This window comes from Chrysochloris asiatica, unplaced genomic scaffold (assembly GCF_000296735.1).
Source record: "Chrysochloris asiatica unplaced genomic scaffold, ChrAsi1.0 scaffold00053, whole genome shotgun sequence".
Lineage (NCBI taxonomy): Eukaryota > Metazoa > Chordata > Mammalia > Afrosoricida > Chrysochloridae > Chrysochloris > Chrysochloris asiatica.
Genome location: NW_006408571.1, coordinates 14,916,129 through 14,936,846, shown reverse-complemented (window position 1 = coordinate 14,936,846; position 20,718 = coordinate 14,916,129). Strand labels below are relative to the sequence as shown.

Genomic DNA, 20,718 nt, shown 5'->3' with positions numbered 1-20,718 from the left:
AGTTCTGTGTGTGGCTAATTGTTAGCAGTCATGTTCTGATGTGATGTGAGGAGGCTTTGTGTAAAATGGTGGGGACCAGTGTTTTGTGAGGTGCTTCACTTGGGAGACAGAGGGGTCAGCATGGAGAGCAAAAGACGACCCATGACATCAGGAAGAGCAGTGGGCAGCCCTCCTTCCCTTCCATCCCATGAGGTGTAAGACCCCGCTCCTCACCTCAGCTTGAGCTTTAGTGGACTTGGCTTTGCGAGTCTCTCTCAGAGCTGCTGGAGCCCTGCCTCTCCACTGCTAGATGGAATCTGGAATCTCTCATCTACCTCTTAGTTAGTTTCTACCTGTGAGAAGCAAACTTGCAGGCCAGTGCCCAGGTACATGCCGGAGCGCTTCAAACAATTCAGGGGTTCACTGGGAAACCAGCCCCAGGGTTCCTATGATCCATGGTTTCCACCTGAATGATAACCGGTATTGGATACCTGAAGTTTGATTGGTCAGCCTTAATTAGAGCCTGATATAATCATGTAGACTCTCTTCTGGTGATCAGATCGTAAAGTTCTATCAGGGCATTCCTGTCAGTGGTGCTATGCTGGTCAAAATTTGAGATTTTGAAATAAAAAATTTGTCACATTCACTCCTCTAACTAAATAAATATGTGTTCCTTTTCTTTGCTTAGGCTGTTGAGATTGAAACCCAAAAGGGAAATGGCGTTTCTACCTCTGCTGGCCTCGCTTGGACCAGTGCTGCTTTTCTTAACCAAGCCGACAAGAGAATACTCTTAACGCTGTGAACGGACAGCTGTCGCTGCTCATTCCCCTCAACTTACCCCCGCCTTCGAGCTGTGCACGTGTGAGGTTTTAATTCTCAGCACACGTGGTCTTGGTAGTAGGCCAGCCTAGCCTTGTTTTCTGCTGCTCTCTGCCTGCCTCTCAGGTTGGGAAACTTCACCTAGGCTGTCTGGGAGAACTGGAACTTGGTGTCTGTGGCCAGGACAGTGCTGGTGGCCTGGCCTTGGGGAGGAGGGAGGGAGGGGATGATTAGAAAACACCGATTCAGGGAGGTAGGGATGGAAGAAGAGGTAGACAGGGAATAAAATGTGTTGGAGCTAGAACAAATTTTAAAATAAAACTAAGATCTGCTCACCTCCAATGATTTTTGACAGAAAATACCATGTTGTTTTAGAGTTCCCCTTTTCCTATTTAATTCTTCAGTGTGTGCCTACTAATGTGTCTGCTGGTCTCAATAGCTGACTCAAGTGCCAGGTTTGAGGTGGTCACGTCTTCAGTGAAACAAAGGAAGGGATTTGAGTAGAAGATGCAGGGGTGGGGTGGGGGTGGCATTAAACAGGCTCTGATTAGTCAAAATGCTAGGGAATGAGACTGCAGTGGGAGGCAGTCGTTTGATGCCTTGAGAGAACAAAGGTAAAGGTAAGAACATACTCGGTCAGCTCTCCAGTTGCAGGTTAATATGGTGGTCAGGTTAAGATAGGCCTCAGAGTTATTTAATAATGGAATTGTATGCTTTTGGCTCAGATGATCTCCAACCACAAAAGTGGCAAACGTTCACTGGCACCAGTGTTCCCTTTACAGGATCAGTACAGGTCAGACTCTCCCCTAGCTCCCGTCCTGTGGGTCCAAATCAAGCCTGGTCACATCTGAGAATGCCAGGGCACTGTTTGGCTTCCGGACCTCCATGTCTCCTCTCAGGTTACAGCTTGAGCTCGCTGGGCATCGGTTCCCCTCTCAGGCCAGCCAACAAGTTGTTAGCTGCCAACAGGGACATGGTGTTGCGGGTCCCGTGGGTGGCACTGCCAATGTGGGGCAGGATCACTGGAGAGGAGAGGAGAATGGGTAAGTGTTACAGAGCCTTCAACTTTCTCACGGCTTGGGCTTGCCCATGAGAAGAACAGAACCTGACTACACATTCCTTGATTTGCCTTCTATCCTTGTCACTAAGCGTTACCTGGGGATGACTGAAAGCCAGGCATCGTGTGATGAGGGAGATGTATCATAAACACCAGAAGGTCAGGGCTACATGGGCTCCCGGGTCCTATCTAGTCCCAGCCCTTTCCATTAGTAGAGGTTGAAACTAGGTGCTGATTGAGCTTTAACACCGATCACCCACACTGTGTTCCTACCAGTGCTGCGCAGGCCCCTGACATTTCTAATCCACAGAAATAACTACAGATGAAGGCAGGACAGTACGGCTCCCTCAGGCCCACTGCAGAGCAAGTGAGGTCACTTGTTTCCAAATAACTACCTTTTGAAAGCAGTCCTGGCAGCACTGAGCTGAACTCCAAGGCCTTGGGGGAGCGGGACAGCTTGCTCAGTTGGGAGCAATGGGCCTTTCTGGCGGGGTAGGGGGTGGGGGTGGGGTACCATTGTTTCCCAGGCCTGTGATAATGGCAGCATTCACTGGGCAAGGCAGCTACTCTTTGAGTTTCTGTGCCAGGATGCCAGAGTCCTTAGCACTCTTACAGTGAAGTGTTAGTCTAGAGGCAGAAACCACACAGAAAGTTTAAGAATTATGAACTAGGGATAAAGTTGTTAATTAGGTCACTGATGAGGTAAAAAAGAAAACTAAGGTGTTGGTTCTCAAGGTGTGGGCCCAGGATCAGCAGCGTCAGTGTCCTACGCAGTCTCAGGTCCCACCTTGGGCTGGGTCGTAGCTGTGCTGTATGAGCCTCCAGGTGACTGCTACACACATAACATACCTATGTGCTAATGGCAGTTGCAGAAAGCATCCTCTCAGGATAGGGCGTTAAAGGGCTAAGGTTGGGGACAAGTTCTAGTAGTCGAGGTGCTAGGGATGGGAACTGAATTATTAAAATCCTAGTGACACTGTGGGTTAGGCATTGGGCTGCTAACCGAAAAGTTGGCAGTTAAAATGTGCCACCTGCTCTGTGGAAGAAAGATGAGACGACTCTGTAAAAATGGCCACTCTCAGAAACCCTAAGGATCACCAGGAGTGGGAACTTGGGAATTGACTGGGTGGCAGTAGGTCTTTAGAGCCGACAGGCCTCTGAGGCAGGGGCATTAACTGCTTGTTACCAGTGCCTCTGAGAGGCACACTCAGGCTGGTTGAACTGGGGAAACTGCAACCACTCGGGCAGGAACTGCTACATCGAGGCAAAGAAGTGCTGCTGTGGTACCACTCCCAGACAGACAGACAGACACACGACAGGAAGGCAGGAGGAAGTCAGTCCTGCTTTCTTCAGCCTTCTCTGCTTCCTTGGACCTGCCCTCCAGTCTGCTTCTAGTGGCCCACAGGCAGTGCCTGTGCCCAGCATCACACAGCAGAATACGAAAAGGATGGGTTTGGAGCTGAGGGAAAAGATGTCTTAATACCACACGTTTGTTATAAATGTTGGCATTGTAAGTGCTGTTGGAATTTCTCACACTTACACTGATCATTGTAATTCATACTAACCAATCTTACCCATGAGTAGCTATGCACATAGACACTCAATCAGCCAACCGTTTGGGGTTTTTTTTTGGTAAACAAATGCCACTCATGCCACCCACATTCAAATTCTTTAGAAGCACAGGCTTAGTTGAGCATGCTTGGGAGGCCTTCTCCTATGTTACATGCCAGTGTCATCAGGGCACGAAGGTTTATGGTGCCAACGAGGTGCAGCTCTTTGTTAATACTACTATGATAGCTCCACGGCCAGCATCTCCATACCACCTTAAACAGTGGTCCTAGAGAGCAGAAAATGACTTTTATTTGAAAAGTGAAGTTCTTACCACAGTTCTTCAGAGTTAGGAGAGGGTGGTTTGTAGGCAGTGGCTCTGGGGTGGTCACATCTAGTCCAGCAGCTGCAATCTGACCACTGGCCAAGGCCTGGTACAGATCGTCCTGGTTCACCACATCTCCCCTGGGAATGAGAGTTATACTGCAGGTTCCCCAAAGCTCCCTCCCACCAGGCCACTTTTAAGCAGAACAACCTACATAATGCATTTTTTTTCTCATTGATAAAGACTAACTTTTAGGGGCAGCCTTTGCAGAAATAGTTGGGGGGAAGTCATTAAACAAATGGTTGACTACAGCCTTCCAACAATTTAAAACAGTAACAAAATAGCGCATCCTGGGGAAGAGCAAGAGTATCATCTCCAGAGTTACCACATTATAACATTGAAATGTTTCCATTTTAACAAAAACTCATAAGGCATACAAAGAAACAGGATCGCCGTTTCAAATAAAACAAAAGTAGGTGACAGATTTGAAAGGACAAGCAGACTAGCCTGGAGCTGCTAGAAGAACAGGAGATACTTCTTGCAAGAAAGACCAGTAGGAAAAATCAAAATGATAATAGCAGTCTGACTGATTACTACAAGAACAAGCAAGTTGTTCGCTGCGGAGCCATCAGGGCAAGTGGTCGGGTCCTCTCAGGTCAAACCCCTACCCAAGACTGAAACTCAAGTGGAATACAGGAGCAGGCATGTGGTCTTGCTGGTAACCACATTAATCTACCCATAAGGGGAAATAGGGGAAAAACAGCAATGCAGTTGTGAGCTAAGTCCATCCCTGTTTAACAGACTCCTGCCCACCTGGATTGAGACCTGGTTGGCCAGCAGTATGGTGAGACCTGGGGACTCCTGGACGCAGGGACAGGGACATGGCCATAGAGAACTAGAGAGGAGAATGAAGCATCCAGCTGATAGGAAGTGAGGGGAGATGCACAAGAACACCCATACTTGCAGATAACACCCATTTGACCTGGCTTCAATGGCTGGATGATCAGAACTCGATTAGAGGGAAGGAAAAAGAAGAGTAATCCGCTACAATTTTATGAACTTGACCTATAGTTATGGATGCAGTAGCTCAAAAGAGGGAACGAATCTTTACAGTGAGGATCATTCCCACCCCCTCAGGACAGGGATGGGCAACTTAGACATTGGCTACCCAAAATGGCGGGGCTACAAATGCAAGAAGTGACTGGCTTACAAGCTTTCAAGAGGAAACCTAGTTTTCAGAGGGTACGGGGGAAGATCTCCACTGAGTTGTTTCAAACCTATCTGGATGGGGCTGGTGAAAGGCGATGGGGATAAGACTCTTGTGGTTCAATAGTAAATAATTGCTATCAGGACTGATTGTGAGTGTTGCAAATGTGAAGGTAGACGTTTTGTAACAAAAGGAGGGGAATGGTTGATCTTGCAGTTAAGGAGCAGAGGGCCCTGGGACCATCAAGGGAGAAGAGTGGAGTGCAGGACCCCGTCCAGAGAAGCAGCGATGCCAGAGATGGAGGCAGAGATGATGACATGAAGAGATGGAGCAGCTGGGGACTCTGGACTCAGGAAGGGAGAGGGGCTGTGTGCTGACAGCTGGGGGGTGGGGGGGCTTGCAGGGCTTCAAACCCTTTGGTGGTTTGAATGGTCATCGTATATTCCTGAGTACTTCAGTATACATCCAAAAATAAACAGGAAATGGAAGAAAATCCTGTTGAATGATGATGCATGGAGGGGACTGTAATCATTGCAATGAAATGAAATACTATAGTATGAATGTAAAGCTGATGTTCTCTCATGTAAACTATCATCCAATTCACAAAAACTTAAAAAAAAAAAAGTAGGTGACAAACTGTCTCCATGCAAGCTCAGACAATGGATTTACTAGACTTTGGAGCCCTGGTATAGCACTGCAGGATAATGCACTGGACAGCAAGGTTAGTTTCAACCTCAAGGTCAGCGGTTCAAACCCTACCAGCCACTCCTTGGAAACCCTATACAGGGTTGCTAAGAGTTGGAACTGACTCCACGGAACTGAACAACAAAGACAAAGACTTTTAAACAACACACATTCTCAAAGGGCTAAAGGAAAACCCAGACAACGAACTATAGGAAATCAGAAAAAAGACACAGAAACAAAATGAGAATAAAGAAATTAAAAAGAAACCTAACAAACACTGGAACTGAAAAAACAGAACTGAAATGAAAAATTCACTGGAGGGATTCAACAGCAGATCTGAGTGGGCAGAAGAAAGAACCTGCCAACTAAAGATAGGATAATTGCAATCACTGAGCTTAAGGAACAAAAAGAAAAGTGAATTAAAAAAAGTTAACAGTCCATAAGGATTTGTGAGACACCATCAAGTGAATGGAGTTCTAGTGTGGCACTGTAGGATCAGCAGTGGACTGCTAACCACAAAGTCAGCGGTTCAAATCCACCAGGTGCTCCCCAGAATCCCTAAACAGGGTTGCTATGAGTTGGAACCAACTCGACGGCACTTAACAACAACATCATCAAGTAAATAAACACCTGCAAAGGAGGTCCAAAAGGAGGAGAGAAAAAGGGGCAGAAATGAAGAAATGTTAAGTACTGTTGAATTGGTTCCGACTCATAGTGACTCTGAAGAGGGTTTAGTGGCCAAAAATGTCCTAAATTTCATGAAAGATGTGTATTCACACATCAAGAAGCTCAACAAACTCGAAGCAGGATAAAGCCAAGGACTGTGACACCAAGACACTTCATCATCAAACTCTTCAGAACCAAAAATAAAGGAATATTGAAAGTAACAAGAGAAATGCAAATCATCACATACAAGGAATCCTCAATAAGATTAAGTGCTGATTTCTCCACAGAAACCAGGAACACCAGGCCGGAGGGCAGTGGGAAGATGTAGTTGAAATTCTGAAAGAACTGTCAATCAAGAATTCCATATTTGGCAAAACTGTCCTTCTTTCATAAATGAGAGTTAAGACAGTGTCAGGTTGAAAAAAAAAATAAAACCAGAGGACATTACCATGAGATCTGCCCTCCAAGAAATGCTAAAGAGAGTCCTTCCAGTTAAATAGTTGTTGTTGTTGTTGTTATGTGCCGTGGAGTCGGTTCCAACTCATAGTGACAGGGTTTCCGAGGCTGTAAATCTTTATGGGAGCAGAAAGCCTCATCTTTCACCCGCGGAACAGCTGGTAGTTTCGAACTGCTGACCCTGAGGTTCGCAGCCTGATTCGTAACCACTATGCTACCAAAGCTCCTTTCCGGTTAAATAGAAAGGGCACTAAATAGTAATTCAAAACTATATTGAAGGGAGCGCATGCCAGTGGGAGAGAAACAATTTAGGGAAGAAACAATTGTGAATGGTTGAATAACTCGGAGAATGTAACCAACGTCACTGAATTGTACATGTTGAAACTTGAATTGGTACATATTCTGCTGTGTATATTTTCATTAATATATGATAAAATAAATTATTTAAAAATAATACTTAAAAAAAAAAAAGGCCAGCATTTGCCCAGGGAAGAAGTTCAGAAGACAGGAGTGGGTAACAAAGGCAGCTAAGTGCAAATTGGAAAAACAGGGCAGAAGTGGGAAGACTTGTTACACTGTGGAGACTGCAGTCTATGTCACAAAACAAAATGTGTAACAATTGTTGAATGAAAAACCAATTTGCTGCATAACTTTTAACTCAAATCATAATAAATGTAAAAACATAAACACCAGACTAAATGATAATTTTTTAAAAACTAGAGAACAAAACATTCTAGTAAATGTAATTTGGTGGGTGAAGATTAGGTTCGTTTCATGGTCGTTTTTGAGTAGCCTTACTGTATTTGAGTTGGGTGGTTGGTTCGTTTATGCAGACCAGCAAGCTCAGCCTGAGAACTCATCGACAACACAAGGGAAGAAAAGGCACAGGTCACAGCAGTAGGACAACCCTAAGTACCTGCTAATGTTGACAAACACAGCGGTTTTCTTCATCTTCTGGAAGAAGTCCTTGTTGCAGAGCTCCTTGGTTGCAGGTGTTAAGGAACAGGCCACCACGATGAAATCAGACATGGCAGCCAGCTGGGGGGCAGACACTAGGGGAGGGCAGGGCTCCATCAGACACTGATTTCCAGGTCAGACAGTGAGGTGGTGGGAGACCAGACCCTCTCCTCCTCCCTGCATAATGGAAATTCCCAGGATATTGCCTGAAGGTCTCGTCTCCACCTGCACAAATACTACAGCCATTCATGGGATCCTTCTGTTATCTGATCATTCTGCCCACCCCTTGGTCTAACAGATGAGAAAACTGAGGCTAGAGAGAGACAGGAACTCACTCAAGGTCACACAGTGGGATTTGGGCTTTTCTGGCTTCCACCATGTGTACTGAGGGGAAGAAAAGCTGAAACTCAGCCTGTACTCTGCTCTGCTCACCGAGCTGTATACCTGGCTGGGGAACTGTATCCACCCAGACAAAAGGACTTTTTCTAATTCATACAAAGGTTGGGGCTAACACTCGCCATTTTATTGGGAAACTGAGTGAATGTCTCCAGTTCTTCCTTACATCCATTGCCATTCCCCTGGGTGACCACGGACTCTGGAAGTCAGAGACTTAGCATCTCTACTGTACAGAGAGAGCTCACTGAGTGACCTGGGCTATGTCCCTGCTCTCCCTGCATGGGCCTCTGTGCCCAGGGACACATAGATTACATAGCACCTAAGGGAGTCCTGGTGTGGTGCTGTGGTTAATGCACTGGTCTGCAAAGTCAGTTTGAACCACAAGGTTAGTGGTTCAAGCTCATCAGCTGCTCCTCAAAAATCCTACACAGGGTCGCTATGGGTCAGAACTGACTCAAAGGCATGTAACAACAACAACAAGGGACACAGTCAGCCTGGACACACCTGAGCATCAACACTGATACAAACAGTATCCTTACAGAAAACAGGAGACCCCTGTAGCCAAGCACGGAGGGGCTCCCGAGGAAACCCAGGCTTTACTCACCAAACTCTGCCTGGAATTCCTCTGCTTCCTGTGGTCTGGGCTGACGTCCTGTGTAGAGAAATCTCTGGACTCCGAATGGTTTCAGGCGCCGAGCAATGGCCTGGCCTGGACACAGGGAATGATAGTCTATGGCTTGTCTCCCGCACTCTCAGAGAGTAGGGGCAGTACCAAACAACTCCAGGGACAGGGTGCCCCTTGGGGTCAGATTAGTACAGGCCTGATGCTAGCTGGTTCTATCTTATATGCATGGAGCTGGGCACTGTCTCAGCTAGGCCACCTGGCGGCCTATCAGATATCAGGAGACAGCGTCCCAGATTCTCTGTGGCTGTGACTAACTGATGCTGTCCCTGCAAGGTCCTGGGCCAGCTTGAGGGCATTTATTAAGCTTCTTTGAGAACTGGGCCTGGCATTCCAGAAGAGGCCTGGCAAAGTAGTCCTCTCTTCCCTCTAGGCCCTCTGCTTTGGTTCACGCAGGCCCGGACCTCATCTGACTTCTGAGTGGTGCTGCCAACTTGCCCCGATCCTCAGCGAGTGTTGCTGAAGTACTGCTGCCAAGCCTGGCCTCCTCTGGACAAGACTGGAGTAGTTGCATCTTCTAATTTAGAACATTCCCCCAAACTGCTAGTTCTCAAAACAGCTCTCTTGTGTGAGAAGCAGAACAGCTGGCTGGCCAAACAAGTTACTCCCCACCCCTCATTCCAGCCATGTAACCATGAGATAGATGACAGCCACTGGAAGCAAAGCAGCTCGGCCTTTTCTGTAGAACCACAGCACACTGCCCATGTAGCTGTTTGTCCTGGAACTGAGGTCCATGGATCAAACGCCTTCTAGAATCCAGGTCCGGGACAGCAAATCACTCCTAAGGGCCCTGGTGTTTGTAGCTTCCATTTGTTTTCATGTAGTTGTAATCACAGGAGTCCTGGTATGGTGCTGAATGGATGTTAGCCACAAGGTCAATGGTTCAAACCCACCAGAAACCCTGTACAGGGTCACTATGAATTGGAACTCAACTCGACATCACTTAGTAACGACAATCATTCTGAATCCTAGCTTTCACCATTTCCTTTGATCACTTAAAGCTATGCCGTTGCATCAGAGATTTGCCTACTATGTGCAATGTGCCCTGACAACATGCAACTAAGGAAACTCTGACAAAGAGGATTTCAACATCTGGGCACATGGTGCCAAGGGTGTGAGCTAATCAAGCCAGGAGAGCCAGTGGGTGTGACTCACCTATGCGGCCCAGCCCAATGATGCCCACGGTGCTCTGGGTGAGGCCGTAGCCACACATCCACAGGGGCTTCCATGAGGTCCAGCCACCACTGCAGGAAGTGAGGAGGTGAGTGACAAAGAGCCTAGTGAAACTCACAGACCCAGCGCCCCTGGGGAACTGCGAAAGGGGAAGGAGCACGTAAACGACCCCTTCTTTAATGCCAGAATGTGAGGGCTGAAAGGGGCCTTGGATGCTCCCAGCCCATTTTGCAGATGGGCAAGTTGAGACCAAGGCCAGACAACCAGGGCAGAGTGGGTCACAATAAGTTGCAAAGTTGGGATTTGAAGATTTCAGAAGTGATGTCAGACAGAGTAAACCACAAGGTCCAGACTCTGGGGGACAGAATACAGCCTGTTTAGAATCACCTTCAATCAAGGGGACAGGATGACAGGAAGATCAGCACTGTCTCTAATCAGCCCTATGCTGCGCCTGCACGTCTCCTCCCTGGAGTCCCTGCCCCTCGTATTTATATGCCCCCCAGCCTTTGCTCAAGCTGTTCCTTGCTCCTGGAATGCCTCCTCCAACTCTTAGTTGTTGTTGTTGTCATGTGCCATCGAGTCCAAATCGACTCATAGCGACCCCATGCACAGCAGAACAAAACAATGTCAGATCGTGGGCCAACCTCACTACCGCTGCCACACTTGACGCCATCAATGCTACCACCTGGTTGATCCATCTTGTTGGGGGTCTTCCTCCTCTTTTTCTCTGACCCGCCACCTTACCCAGCATAACATCCTTCTCCAGCAACTGTTCCCTCTGGACAATATGTCCAAAGTATGAGAGACGAAGCTTAGCCATCCTGGCCTCCAAGGAGCATTCTAGCTGCACTTCTTCCAAAACAGATCTATTGGTTCTTTTGGCAGTCCATGGCACTTTCAGTATTCTCCTTCAACACCACAACTCAAAGGCATCAATTCTTCTACGATCTTCCTTATTCTATGTCCAGCTTTCGCATCCATATGAGATTACTGAAAATACCATGGCCTGGGTCAGGTGCACCTTAGTCCTCAAGCTGACATCTCTGCTCTTCAACACTTTAAAAAGTTCCTGTGCAGCAGATTTGTATACACACTTAAATCCCCTATCTGAAACCTTTCAGCCAAACGTCAGCATTTTTCAAGTTAGCAAGGCACATATGCTATATTCTACATAATACCCTCGGCAGAGTCTGAATCAAGCACATCATTATTTCTGCAGCAACATCTACAGCTGTTTACACAAAATGGAATAAATGAGGATCATAAACAGCTTCAGGTAGTTTCAGTTAGGTTCCCCCCCCCCCCAGTCAGGTTTTGCTACCTGAAAATTTATGAGACAACTTCCAGAGTTTGGGATTTCAGTCTAATGGCTGAGGGTTGGTAGGCCTGGGCCTCTCCTCACTCAACAGGATGCATAACTACTACTTCTTCCATGAAGCCTTCCTTGACTCACTCCTCCTCCCAGAGATGCAGCATTTATCCCTCCCTCCCTCACCTCCTCCCATGCCTTATGTCCTTCTGCCTGGATGTTAGCATTCTGGCTGAGTCTCTCCCTCTCGCACCACCACACATATACTCAGAGACTACTGAGCACTGGGGTCTGAAAAGCCTGTGAGCAGTCATCTAAGGTCTGTCCTGAGGAGATAAGACTGATGAAAACTGAAGACATGTGCGAAGAATGAGTGCAATGGACTAACAGACCATGTAAATATCCGTCTCCATGACCCTGAGACCACATGGTGCCCAACTAACACTACCAAGGACTCTCAAAAGGATCATTAGAAGGTTCCAGACAGAATGGGAGGAAAATGTGGAACAAACCTCAGAGTCATAAAAAAGACCAGGCTTACTGACAGGACAGAGACCGGCGGAATCCCTGAGACTCTGGTCCTTGGTCACCCTTCAGGTCTGGAACTGAACTCATCCCGTGGCTCAATTTTCAGTCAAATTAATAATAGACAAGTCTATAGGAGGAACAGTACTGGTGTGGCATGTGGGAGAATGCACAGGACTGCAAAGCTGGTTTGAACCACGAGGTCAGCAGTTCCAGCTCACCATCTGCTCCTTGAAAACCCTACACAGGGTAGCTATAGGTGAAAACCAAGGAGCTCTGGTAGCGTAGTGGTTACGAGTCGGGCTGCTAATCTCACGGTTAGCAGTTCGAAACTACCAGCGGTTCCGAGGGAGAAAGATGAGGTTTTCTGCTCCTATAAAGATTTACAGCTTCGGAAACCCTGTGCAGGGTCACTATGAGTTGGAATCGACTCCACGGCACATAACCACCACCACCATGGGTCGAAACCAACTTGAGGCACTTAATAAGAGGGAGCAATAACACTAGGGAGGCATGCACTCCTTCAAATAATCAACCATTTGAGATCCAAGGGCAGCACTTACTTAAGGGCAAAGTTCAGAAGGGTCAGGAAAGGAGGAGGAAACAGGAAACACAGGAAGGAAGTGGGTAAATGTTCCATTGTGGAGATTGCAGTCAATGACATGAAACAAAATACGTGTTAATTGTTGAATAGGAAACATCTACTCTGTAAATCTGCATGCAATACACAATAAAAAGTTCCAAGGGAAAAACAGAATGCTCTATTGAGCAGAGCCCACCTCCCCACCAGGAGCTCACTCACTTCTTCACTTCTTCACTGGCCTCCGGCAACCTGCGGCAAGTGGTAAGCAGCAGGGACACTGCGAGTTCGGCGGTGGCATCCGTCAGGACATCAGGGGTATAGCCCACGCGGATCCCACTACAAAGCGAACATTAGGTAACATCAACCTCAAGCACTTCCACCAGTTTCTATGGCTGGCACCTTTCCATAATGATACTTTGTTCCCTCTTTACTGTGCCTGTCGGGAAGCTCAGAGCAGTAAATGGACACCCAGGAATGTCCACCCCTTACTCCCTTATCTGGATGATCTCCCAGTTAGGAAGGATATGAAAATGGAAGATCAGGGTTCAAGGGCAAGTAACCTTTCTGAATTTCTTCAACTGTATAAGGAAACAAAGGAGTCCTAGTGGCATAGTGATTAAAGTGCTCAGCCACTGAACCCACCTGACACTTCTCAGGAGAAAGCTGTGGCAGGCTGCCTCTGTAAAGATTACAGCCTTGGAAACCCTGTGGGGCAGTTCTATTGTACCCTATGAGTCGGAACACGAATACTTGCCTTTTCTACTAAGGGGCTGTGGGGTTTAGAAAAGATACTGAATGTGAAGGGTGACAGACTGAACAAGATGTTCTGCACTCATTCTGACTCTCTGAGTTAGTTTGAACTGACCTGTGCCCCTGTGGGCACATTTTAACATCATTCGCATCACATTCTCACTGAGTGGTCAAGGGGCATGAAGTGAAAATAAACAAATACTCCGCTCCTTTCCCCTCTCCCCGCAGGCCCCTTCCAAAGACCAAGTTGCATTTACCGCTTCTTGATTTCATCCAAAGCCAAGTGGTCAGTGCCCACGGACAGCGTGCTGATGACTTTGAGATTAGCTCCTGTCGTACACAAAAAGCCCCCTTGGTATCATTCTCTGTGGATTCAAAGACCTCCCCTAGTGTGGGAATACCTGCTTATTGTTTTCTTAGAATAAGAGTCAAGTCTTGTTTATCGCTTTTTTTAAAAACTCAGAATAGGTCACTTGTCACATTTTCCCTGTGGCCCCTGAGACTCTGACACCAAGTCTGCCCAGCGAGGCCTCGGGTGTCCTGGGAGCACAGCCTGGGGTTGTCACAGGACATCTCAGAGAAAGCAGGTGGGACCTATCCTGCAACACCTTCTTCTGGGCGGGCAGCCAGGAAACTCCCAGGTCAGTGTTGGAGTGCCTGGCTTGGCTCAGTCCTGACTTACAAGGACGTTCTCCATTCAGCAGCTTTCTGTTCTGAGCCTCTCCTCAAACTGTCACAATGACACACCTCAAGGGGTGACATGACCCTGCCAGAGTCCCAGCTATGGCTGGGAATGTAGAACCACACCATGCCTGCTGGTGCTGCTACTGAGCTGGGGCTTCCCTCGTTGTTCTAGATCACAAAGCAAGACCATGACAGGGCTGACTGAGGTCTGATGACCCAAGGGCCTTAGATGCTATCCCCACACCCGCTGCCTCCACACCACGGTCTTTGCCTTCACAAGGTCTTTCTCCAGGGACCTGAGGGAAAGGGGCAATGATATACCAGGTGGGGCTGCAAACAACTTCCGCTTTTTCTGAGGGTCTCATCAAGTACCCTCAGAACTCAGAGAGGTTCCTGCAGGCCGCTTGGGGAGTCAGCAGGGGCAGGCTGATGTGGCCCACAGGTCCAGATACCCTCTGATCCCACCCTGGACCTGCCCAGTGAATATACCTGCCACATCCAGGAGTCTCTTGTCCACACGGTCAGAGAGAAGGCAAAGCAGGCCATGGGCTCCAGCCACACCTCGCTCAAGCTCCTTTCTGGGGATGGGCTCATCGGAATCCCACTGCTCCACCTCACAGCTGAAAGCATAGGAGGCCACTCAGGAGAAGCAAGGGACCCCACAGATTTCTCAGAAACCCCATATTCCCCACAGCCACACCCCCTGACTCCTCTCAGAGCTGGGAACCTCTTCTGCTTGCTCTGGGATTGGCTGAGGGGAGGTTGGAGGTCAAGCACAAATGAGGGCCTCAGAACTGTCCTAAGAGGGCTAGTAACAGGCTGTTGTCACATGGCAGAGGGAGATGATACAGTCTGAGGGGGCTCCAAGGACAGAGTCTCAATAGAAAAGGGCAGTTCTTAGCTCAACACGATGAAGAGCTTTCTAGCAGCATCCAAGCAGACGGTCAATTGTTGGGAAGGCCATCCATGGAGTGGAGAAGGCCCCTGTATCAGATGGGATTTGGGTTTTATAATGGATTGAATTGTGTCCCCCCAAAAAGATAGGCTAAAATCCTGAGCACCTAAGAACATGACCTTGTTTGGAAATGGGGTCTTTGAAGTTAACACGATGTCATATTGAAGTATGTTGTTGTTGTTGTTATGTGCCGTGGAGTCAGTTCCTCCTCATGGTGACCCTGTACAGGGTTTCTGAGGCTGTAAATCTTTATGGGAGCAGAAAGCCTCATATTTCTCCCACGGAACAGCTGGTAGTTTTGAACTGCTGACCGTGAGATTAGCAGCCTGATTTGTAACCACTACAATACCAGAGCTCCTTATACTGAAGTATAGTAGGTTCTAATCTGAACAGTCTGGAGTCCTAGTGTGGCGCTGTGGGCTAATGCGTCAGACTGCAAAGTCGGTGGTTCAAGGTTACCAGCTGCTCCTTAGAAACCCTATACAGGGTCGCTATGGGTCAGAATAGACTCAACAGCACTTAACAGCAACAAATTGCACAGTATCCTTATGAAAGAAGAGTTCTAGACAGAGAGAAGATTGCCATGTGAACATGGAGCTATACTGCAGGAGCAAGCCAAGGACGCCTGGAGCAACTAGAAGCCAGAAGAGACAAGAGGCTCTTTCACTAGATGTTGAAGAAGGAACACAACCCTGTCAGCACCCTGAATTTGGACGCCCAGCCTCCTGGATCCTAGTGTGGTGCTGAGGGTCAATGCACTGGACTGTAAAGTCGGTTTGAACTGCAAGGTCAGTGGTTCAAGCTCACCAGTTGCTCCTCGAAAATCCTGTACAGGGTCACTATGAGTCAGAACTGACTCAATGGCACTTAACAACAATAGCCTCCTGATGTGTGAGACAATAAATTCCTGTTCTTATTAAGCTACCCATCTGTGGAATTTCGTTATGGCCACCCTAGGCAGCTTTATACAGAGGCCCTGACCTCAATCCTGTCCTGTGAGTGCATGAAACCGGAAACTCTCAGACTTAGACAATATCAAGACAATTCAATATGGAATGTTAGAGCCGTTTCCTCAGCAGCTCTTGGGAACTGAATCCCACATTTTCCACAGTGCACACACATTTGCGCACAGTAAATTAAGTGTGAGGGGGCCGCACAGTTTGTAAAAATGATATAGTGTGCACGTTTTTTTGTGTAAAAATATGGCACATTTCCATTCCACCCCGCCTCTCAGACCTTGCCACTTAATTCAGTCCAGCCAATGTGTATTAAATCCCAATGTGTGTGCAGCACAGGGCAGCTGCTGGACACACCCACAGCTTGATGCAGCTTTTGCACAGGCCACTTTCTACCCACCATGTGGAATGGAGCACAGTGAGCTAATGGGCTTGGCCTTCCCTTCCCCTTCACCTCCGTAGTTTCAGCTGGTCTTCAGCAAGTCTGGCAGGTGAAAATCTGCTATAACAAAGTGGTCAGACTGCAGTCAGAGCCGAGCTCAAACCCCAGGAGTTGTGTGACTTTGGGGAAGTACTTAATCCTTCCCAGTCTGTTTTCTCATCTGTGATATGGGCATCACAACAATGAGTTTACAATGTTACAGGGATCAAGCGATTTTATGTATATGGACCTTCTGGTAAGGCTGGCACACAGATAGGGTCAATTTTCAAAAGTCCTCCCAAGGCCAACTGTCCAAAGGAGTTAGGCCAGTGAGTGACTCACAGTCTCTGACACCTGCTTGCTGTCGTCAGGCGACCTCGGAGGTAAATGATTAACAGTTTGACCCTTGTGTCATGTGCGGTCTTCCTGGTCCCCAGGGCAGTGACCGAGAGGGATCCAGTGCCCCCACAACCCCCTTCCAGCATTACTGCACTAGGCCTACAGAGAGATGGGGCCTGCACAAAACTCTTCCTGGAGTTCCAAGCCCATCACAAGCTGCACAAGTTGTAAAGTCCAGCCAAGGCTCTCTCTGGGCACTGGGACAGCCCTACATCCCCTCCCCAAATAGCTGGGGCTCTGAGGTCGCCCCCAGTATACTGGAGCACAGCTCTACGCGCATCCAGAGGAGCACCTGGAGATTGCGGAGTCACCCTGCGTGCAAGGGGGCCCGGGATCTGGGGGGGCAGCATCCGCCAGGGTGTTCTGGACTCCGCAGCCCGATTCCACCCAACCCGTTGCGACCCGCGGGAACTCCACGCGCGGAAAGGGGCGGGGCGCTGGCCCTTCTTACTCTGCCGCTTTTGCGAGTGCGGCCCTGCCCTCCGGGGGGATCCTGCGGGTGACGAACACCTTCATGAGTCGCGCTGGCCTCATCCAACTGGAAGCCCGCAAGACACCAGACTAGACGAGGCCGGACTGAAGCAGGACGGGAAGTGGGGCGGGACCTCGGCGGGAAGGGACTGGAGTTGGTGGGGGCGGGGCCTCGTGCGGGGCGGGATTTCGGCTGGAGCTGGCTACGCTGTGTGCACACGTGTGTGAACGCAGCACTGAGGCTTCAAGTCAGGGTGTGAGGAGTTGTAGATGTGACACTCGAGAGCCAGGCGGGTCATTCCTGAATCTGAGAATGACCTCTAACGTACTTTGTGCAATTCCTACACGAAGCCAGAGATATGAGTAGTTGAATGCGTTGCTGGAAACCTGCTGACTGGCTGGGAGGAAGGTGGAGCATAGGGCCAAGGCCAATGTACTGGACCAAGCCGTTTGGAGGCTGGGTTTACAGTCAGATGGACAGAGTCTGAGTCTTGGCTCTGCGCTTACAGGCTACGGGCTAGCGCAGTATTCAGCCACAAAATGGAGGGAAGAACTCTTTCCTTTGAGAGCTGTTGTCATGTTCAGACTTAGACAATGCTTGCATGTGCCCTGAGCCATGTTTGTTGTTTGTCAAGCACTCCACTGTTGTGGGTGGAAAGTGACCTGTCCCTGGGGCTCAGTCTGCGAAGCAAAAGCTGTGTTACTGTGAGAAAGCTGTGAGAAGAGTTCAATGCTCAGGTTCTGGAGTCTAGGTGGTGGTTATGTGCCGTGGAGTCGGTTCCGACTCATAGCGACCCTGTACAGGGTTTCCGAGGCTGTAAATCTTTACGGGAGCAGAAAGCGTCATCATTCTCTGGTGGAGCAGCTGGTAGTTTCAAACTGCTGACCTTGAGGTTCGCAGCCCGATTCGTAACCACTACAATACGAGAGCTCAGTTTAAATCCCCTCTGCCATGAACAAGTTATTAAATTTCAATGTACCTCAGTTTTCTCCTCTGTCAAGTGGGGATAATAATAGTACCTGTCTTGTGGGAATGATAAAAGGATGAAATGAATCACCATCTGTATGATGCTTACAACAGTTCCCCGCATTTGGGTACTTGACAAATGTCAACACACCCAGTGCTGCAAGGCCAGCAGTTGGTCATGCACGGGGGCAGATATTGAAGCCAGAGTTAGGAAGTGGAAAGCGCTAGGCTGTAGCTTGCTCCTGCTGGCTTCATCTCTGCTCCAGACCTATTCAGTTACTTGCTCCCAGACCAACCTGGTAGTCTCTTCTGCCCCGTTTTAGCTGAATCTTGGGGGTGCAGATAAGGAAGCTGAAACATGCATAGAGGTAATATCACCAGCTTGGGTTCGCCTGGCAGGTTACTAGAGAAGCTGGAGCTGGCCCCGAGCTGCCTGAATCCTGGGCCAGGACTCCACCCTGCTGCCTCCCTCTCTTGAGTAACATTAATAAATACCTTTCACATGGACTGCTTTCCACACTGCTAGGCCACCTCAAGAACTTCTGAAATATAGCAAACATTGACCAAGTGCTATGTTTTTTGTCCCAGGCCAGGCTGTCTGGGGGATGGAATGGTCCAGTCACTTAGTCCTCTGTTGTGACACTAGAGCCCAGCTCCTCCCACACAGGACAGTCAAGGGTGCTGCGCAAGCATGTCCCCGGAGGTCAGGGGGGGGACATGACACGTTGATGGGTCCCTCCCCAAATACAAAGCACACAGCTTGTGCTCAGTAATTGCTGCTGGGTGGTGGGCAGGGAGCCAGAGCCGGGATCCATATTGCTGGGGGTCCTGGAGGAGGGATTATGTTAAGTGTAGGAAGAGGAAGGAAGAGAACAAAGAAGGGGAGGCCTGCCCTGGGCTTCATTGGGTAAAAATAATCATAATAAATAGCTGATATGAAACTCTTGGCAAGTCCCACTTGTCCAACTCACTGGCTTTGGACACCTCATTGGGAAAGACCAAAAGGAGGACTAGCGAGGTGAAATAGAGGGCCAGTGAGGACGAGGGAGGCCCTTTATGAGATGGACTGTCACAGTAGCAACACAATGAACTTGAATATGGGGGTGATTGTGAGGATAACACAGGATCTGGAAACTTTCCTTACTGTTGTGCGGCAACTGACAACTCAGTTCAGACTCTGTCTGAACTGCACATGACTACTCACTCACTAATTTAAACCTCTCAGTACCCTGAAAGATGCATTCTATTACTGTCCCTGGTTTACAGATGAGGAAGTTGAAGCCAAGAACAGTGAAGTCAGGATCTATTTCGTTTAAAGTTGTGCAGCTTGTAAGAGGCGGAGCTTGGATTCAAGCCTTGACTCTCTGGCTCCAGACCCTTGCTCATACCCATCTTGCAAGCCTGATGGGAATGTGTCACTTCCAGGTGTCTGACTTAGGGGACTCCTGGAGGTGGCTGTCACTTGGATGGGGACCCCAGGAGAAGGCTGCAGGTGCTGGGGCGGAGAAAGAATCCAGTTTCGCAGGTGTTGAGTGTCAGATGCGTGAGGGAGGCTCACGAGGAGGGATCCAGGAGAAGACTAGGTAGTAAACATTTGGGGCTTTAGGGGCCATATGGTCTCTTGTTGCAAGTCCTCAACTCTGTCGATTTTGTGCAAAAGTAGCTGCAGACAATAGGTATAATAGGAACAGCTGTGTTATATAATAAAACTTTATTTGTGGATGCTGAAGTTTGAATTTCATATAATTTTCATGTGCACAAATATTCTTCTTCTTCAGATTATTTGGGTGTGGGGGGTGGTTCAGGACCCATTCTTAGCTTAGAGGTTAGACAAAATAGGCTGTGACCAGATTTGACTTGAACTCAGCAGGGCTTTCTACTTGCCAGGGCACATGAACCACCTGGCCATATTGTTGAAATGCAGATATTGATTCATTCGGCTCAAGCTGAGGCCTGAGCATCAGCATTTCTAATAAGCTCCCAGATGATGCAATGCTGCTGATCCAGGGACCAACAATGACTAACAAGAGGCTAGATGGTTTTCCATATGGCCAGTCTCTGAGCTTCATAGATGACTACTGGGTCTGCCCTTCACTGAAGAGATGTTTACTCAGAGGTCTGTGTGTGTGTGTGTGTGTGTGTGTGTGTGTGTGTTGGGGGGGAGGGGGTCCTGGCATTTTTTACATAGCTTTCAACTCTTACCCTTGCTTTTCTTTTTTTCCAGAACATAAGTTCCTTGAGAGCAGGGCCCTTGTTGCTTTGTTTATGCTATTCTCTGACCATCTTGCACATGGCAAGTTCTCAGTAAATATCTGTTGAATAAACACATGAATGATGCAGAAATGCCTGGTTGGTTTGCCTTATTGCTCATCACTGCTTGGACGCTGTCATTCTATCACCACCTAGTGGTTACATTTATGTACTGCGGGGTGGGGGAAAAAGCCATCCTAGCCTGACCGCTGTGGGCGAATGCCTCAGACTGCAAAATCGTTTGAATTACAAGGTCGGTGGTTCAAGCTCACCAGCTGCTCCTTGGAAACCCTATACAAGGTCGCTATGGGTCGGAATCGACTCGACGGCACTTCACAACAACAGCCTGACCTAGGTAGGAGGTGGGGAGGCTGTTGTGGGCAGAGCTATCCCCGACAGAGTCTCTGTGTATGTGCTCTTATCTGCTGGCACAGAGATCCTTGGAGGAGACCTTTCCTGAAGGAGGCAGCATCTGAGCTGAGCAATAAAGGGAGGATTT

General features: G+C 48.4%; 1 protein-coding gene across 1 annotated transcript; it reads right to left on the bottom strand.

Moving 5' to 3' along the window:
* Positions 1-1,481: 1,481 nt before the first annotated feature.
* On the bottom strand, positions 1,482-17,067 carry GRHPR (glyoxylate reductase/hydroxypyruvate reductase). The gene is made up of 9 exons (XM_006863122.1): positions 16,983-17,067; positions 14,290-14,420; positions 13,374-13,446; positions 12,586-12,702; positions 9,932-10,020; positions 8,699-8,803; positions 7,658-7,793; positions 3,738-3,868; positions 1,482-1,820 (listed from the first exon to the last, which is right to left on the bottom strand). The coding sequence occupies exons 1-9, from the start codon at positions 17,063-17,065 to the stop codon at positions 1,699-1,701; spliced, it is 987 nt and encodes a 328-aa protein (XP_006863184.1). The 5' UTR covers positions 17,066-17,067; the 3' UTR covers positions 1,482-1,698.
* Positions 17,068-20,718: the final 3,651 nt, after the last annotated feature.

Bases quoted from the DNA above. Each gene is read 5' to 3' on its own strand.
- GRHPR (XM_006863122.1), bottom strand. From the start codon at position 17,065: ATGAGGCCAGCGCGACTCATGAAGGTGTTCGTCACCCGCAGGATCCCC. The intron at 13,447-14,289 runs GTATATTCACTG...TGTGTACGACAG, and splicing joins GAGACTCCTGGATGTGGCAG to GAGCTAATCTCAAAGTCATC. The intron at 10,021-12,585 runs GTGAGTGAGCTC...CACTTCCTGCAG, and splicing joins GCCAGTGAAGAAGTGAAGAA to TGGTGGCTGGACCTCATGGA.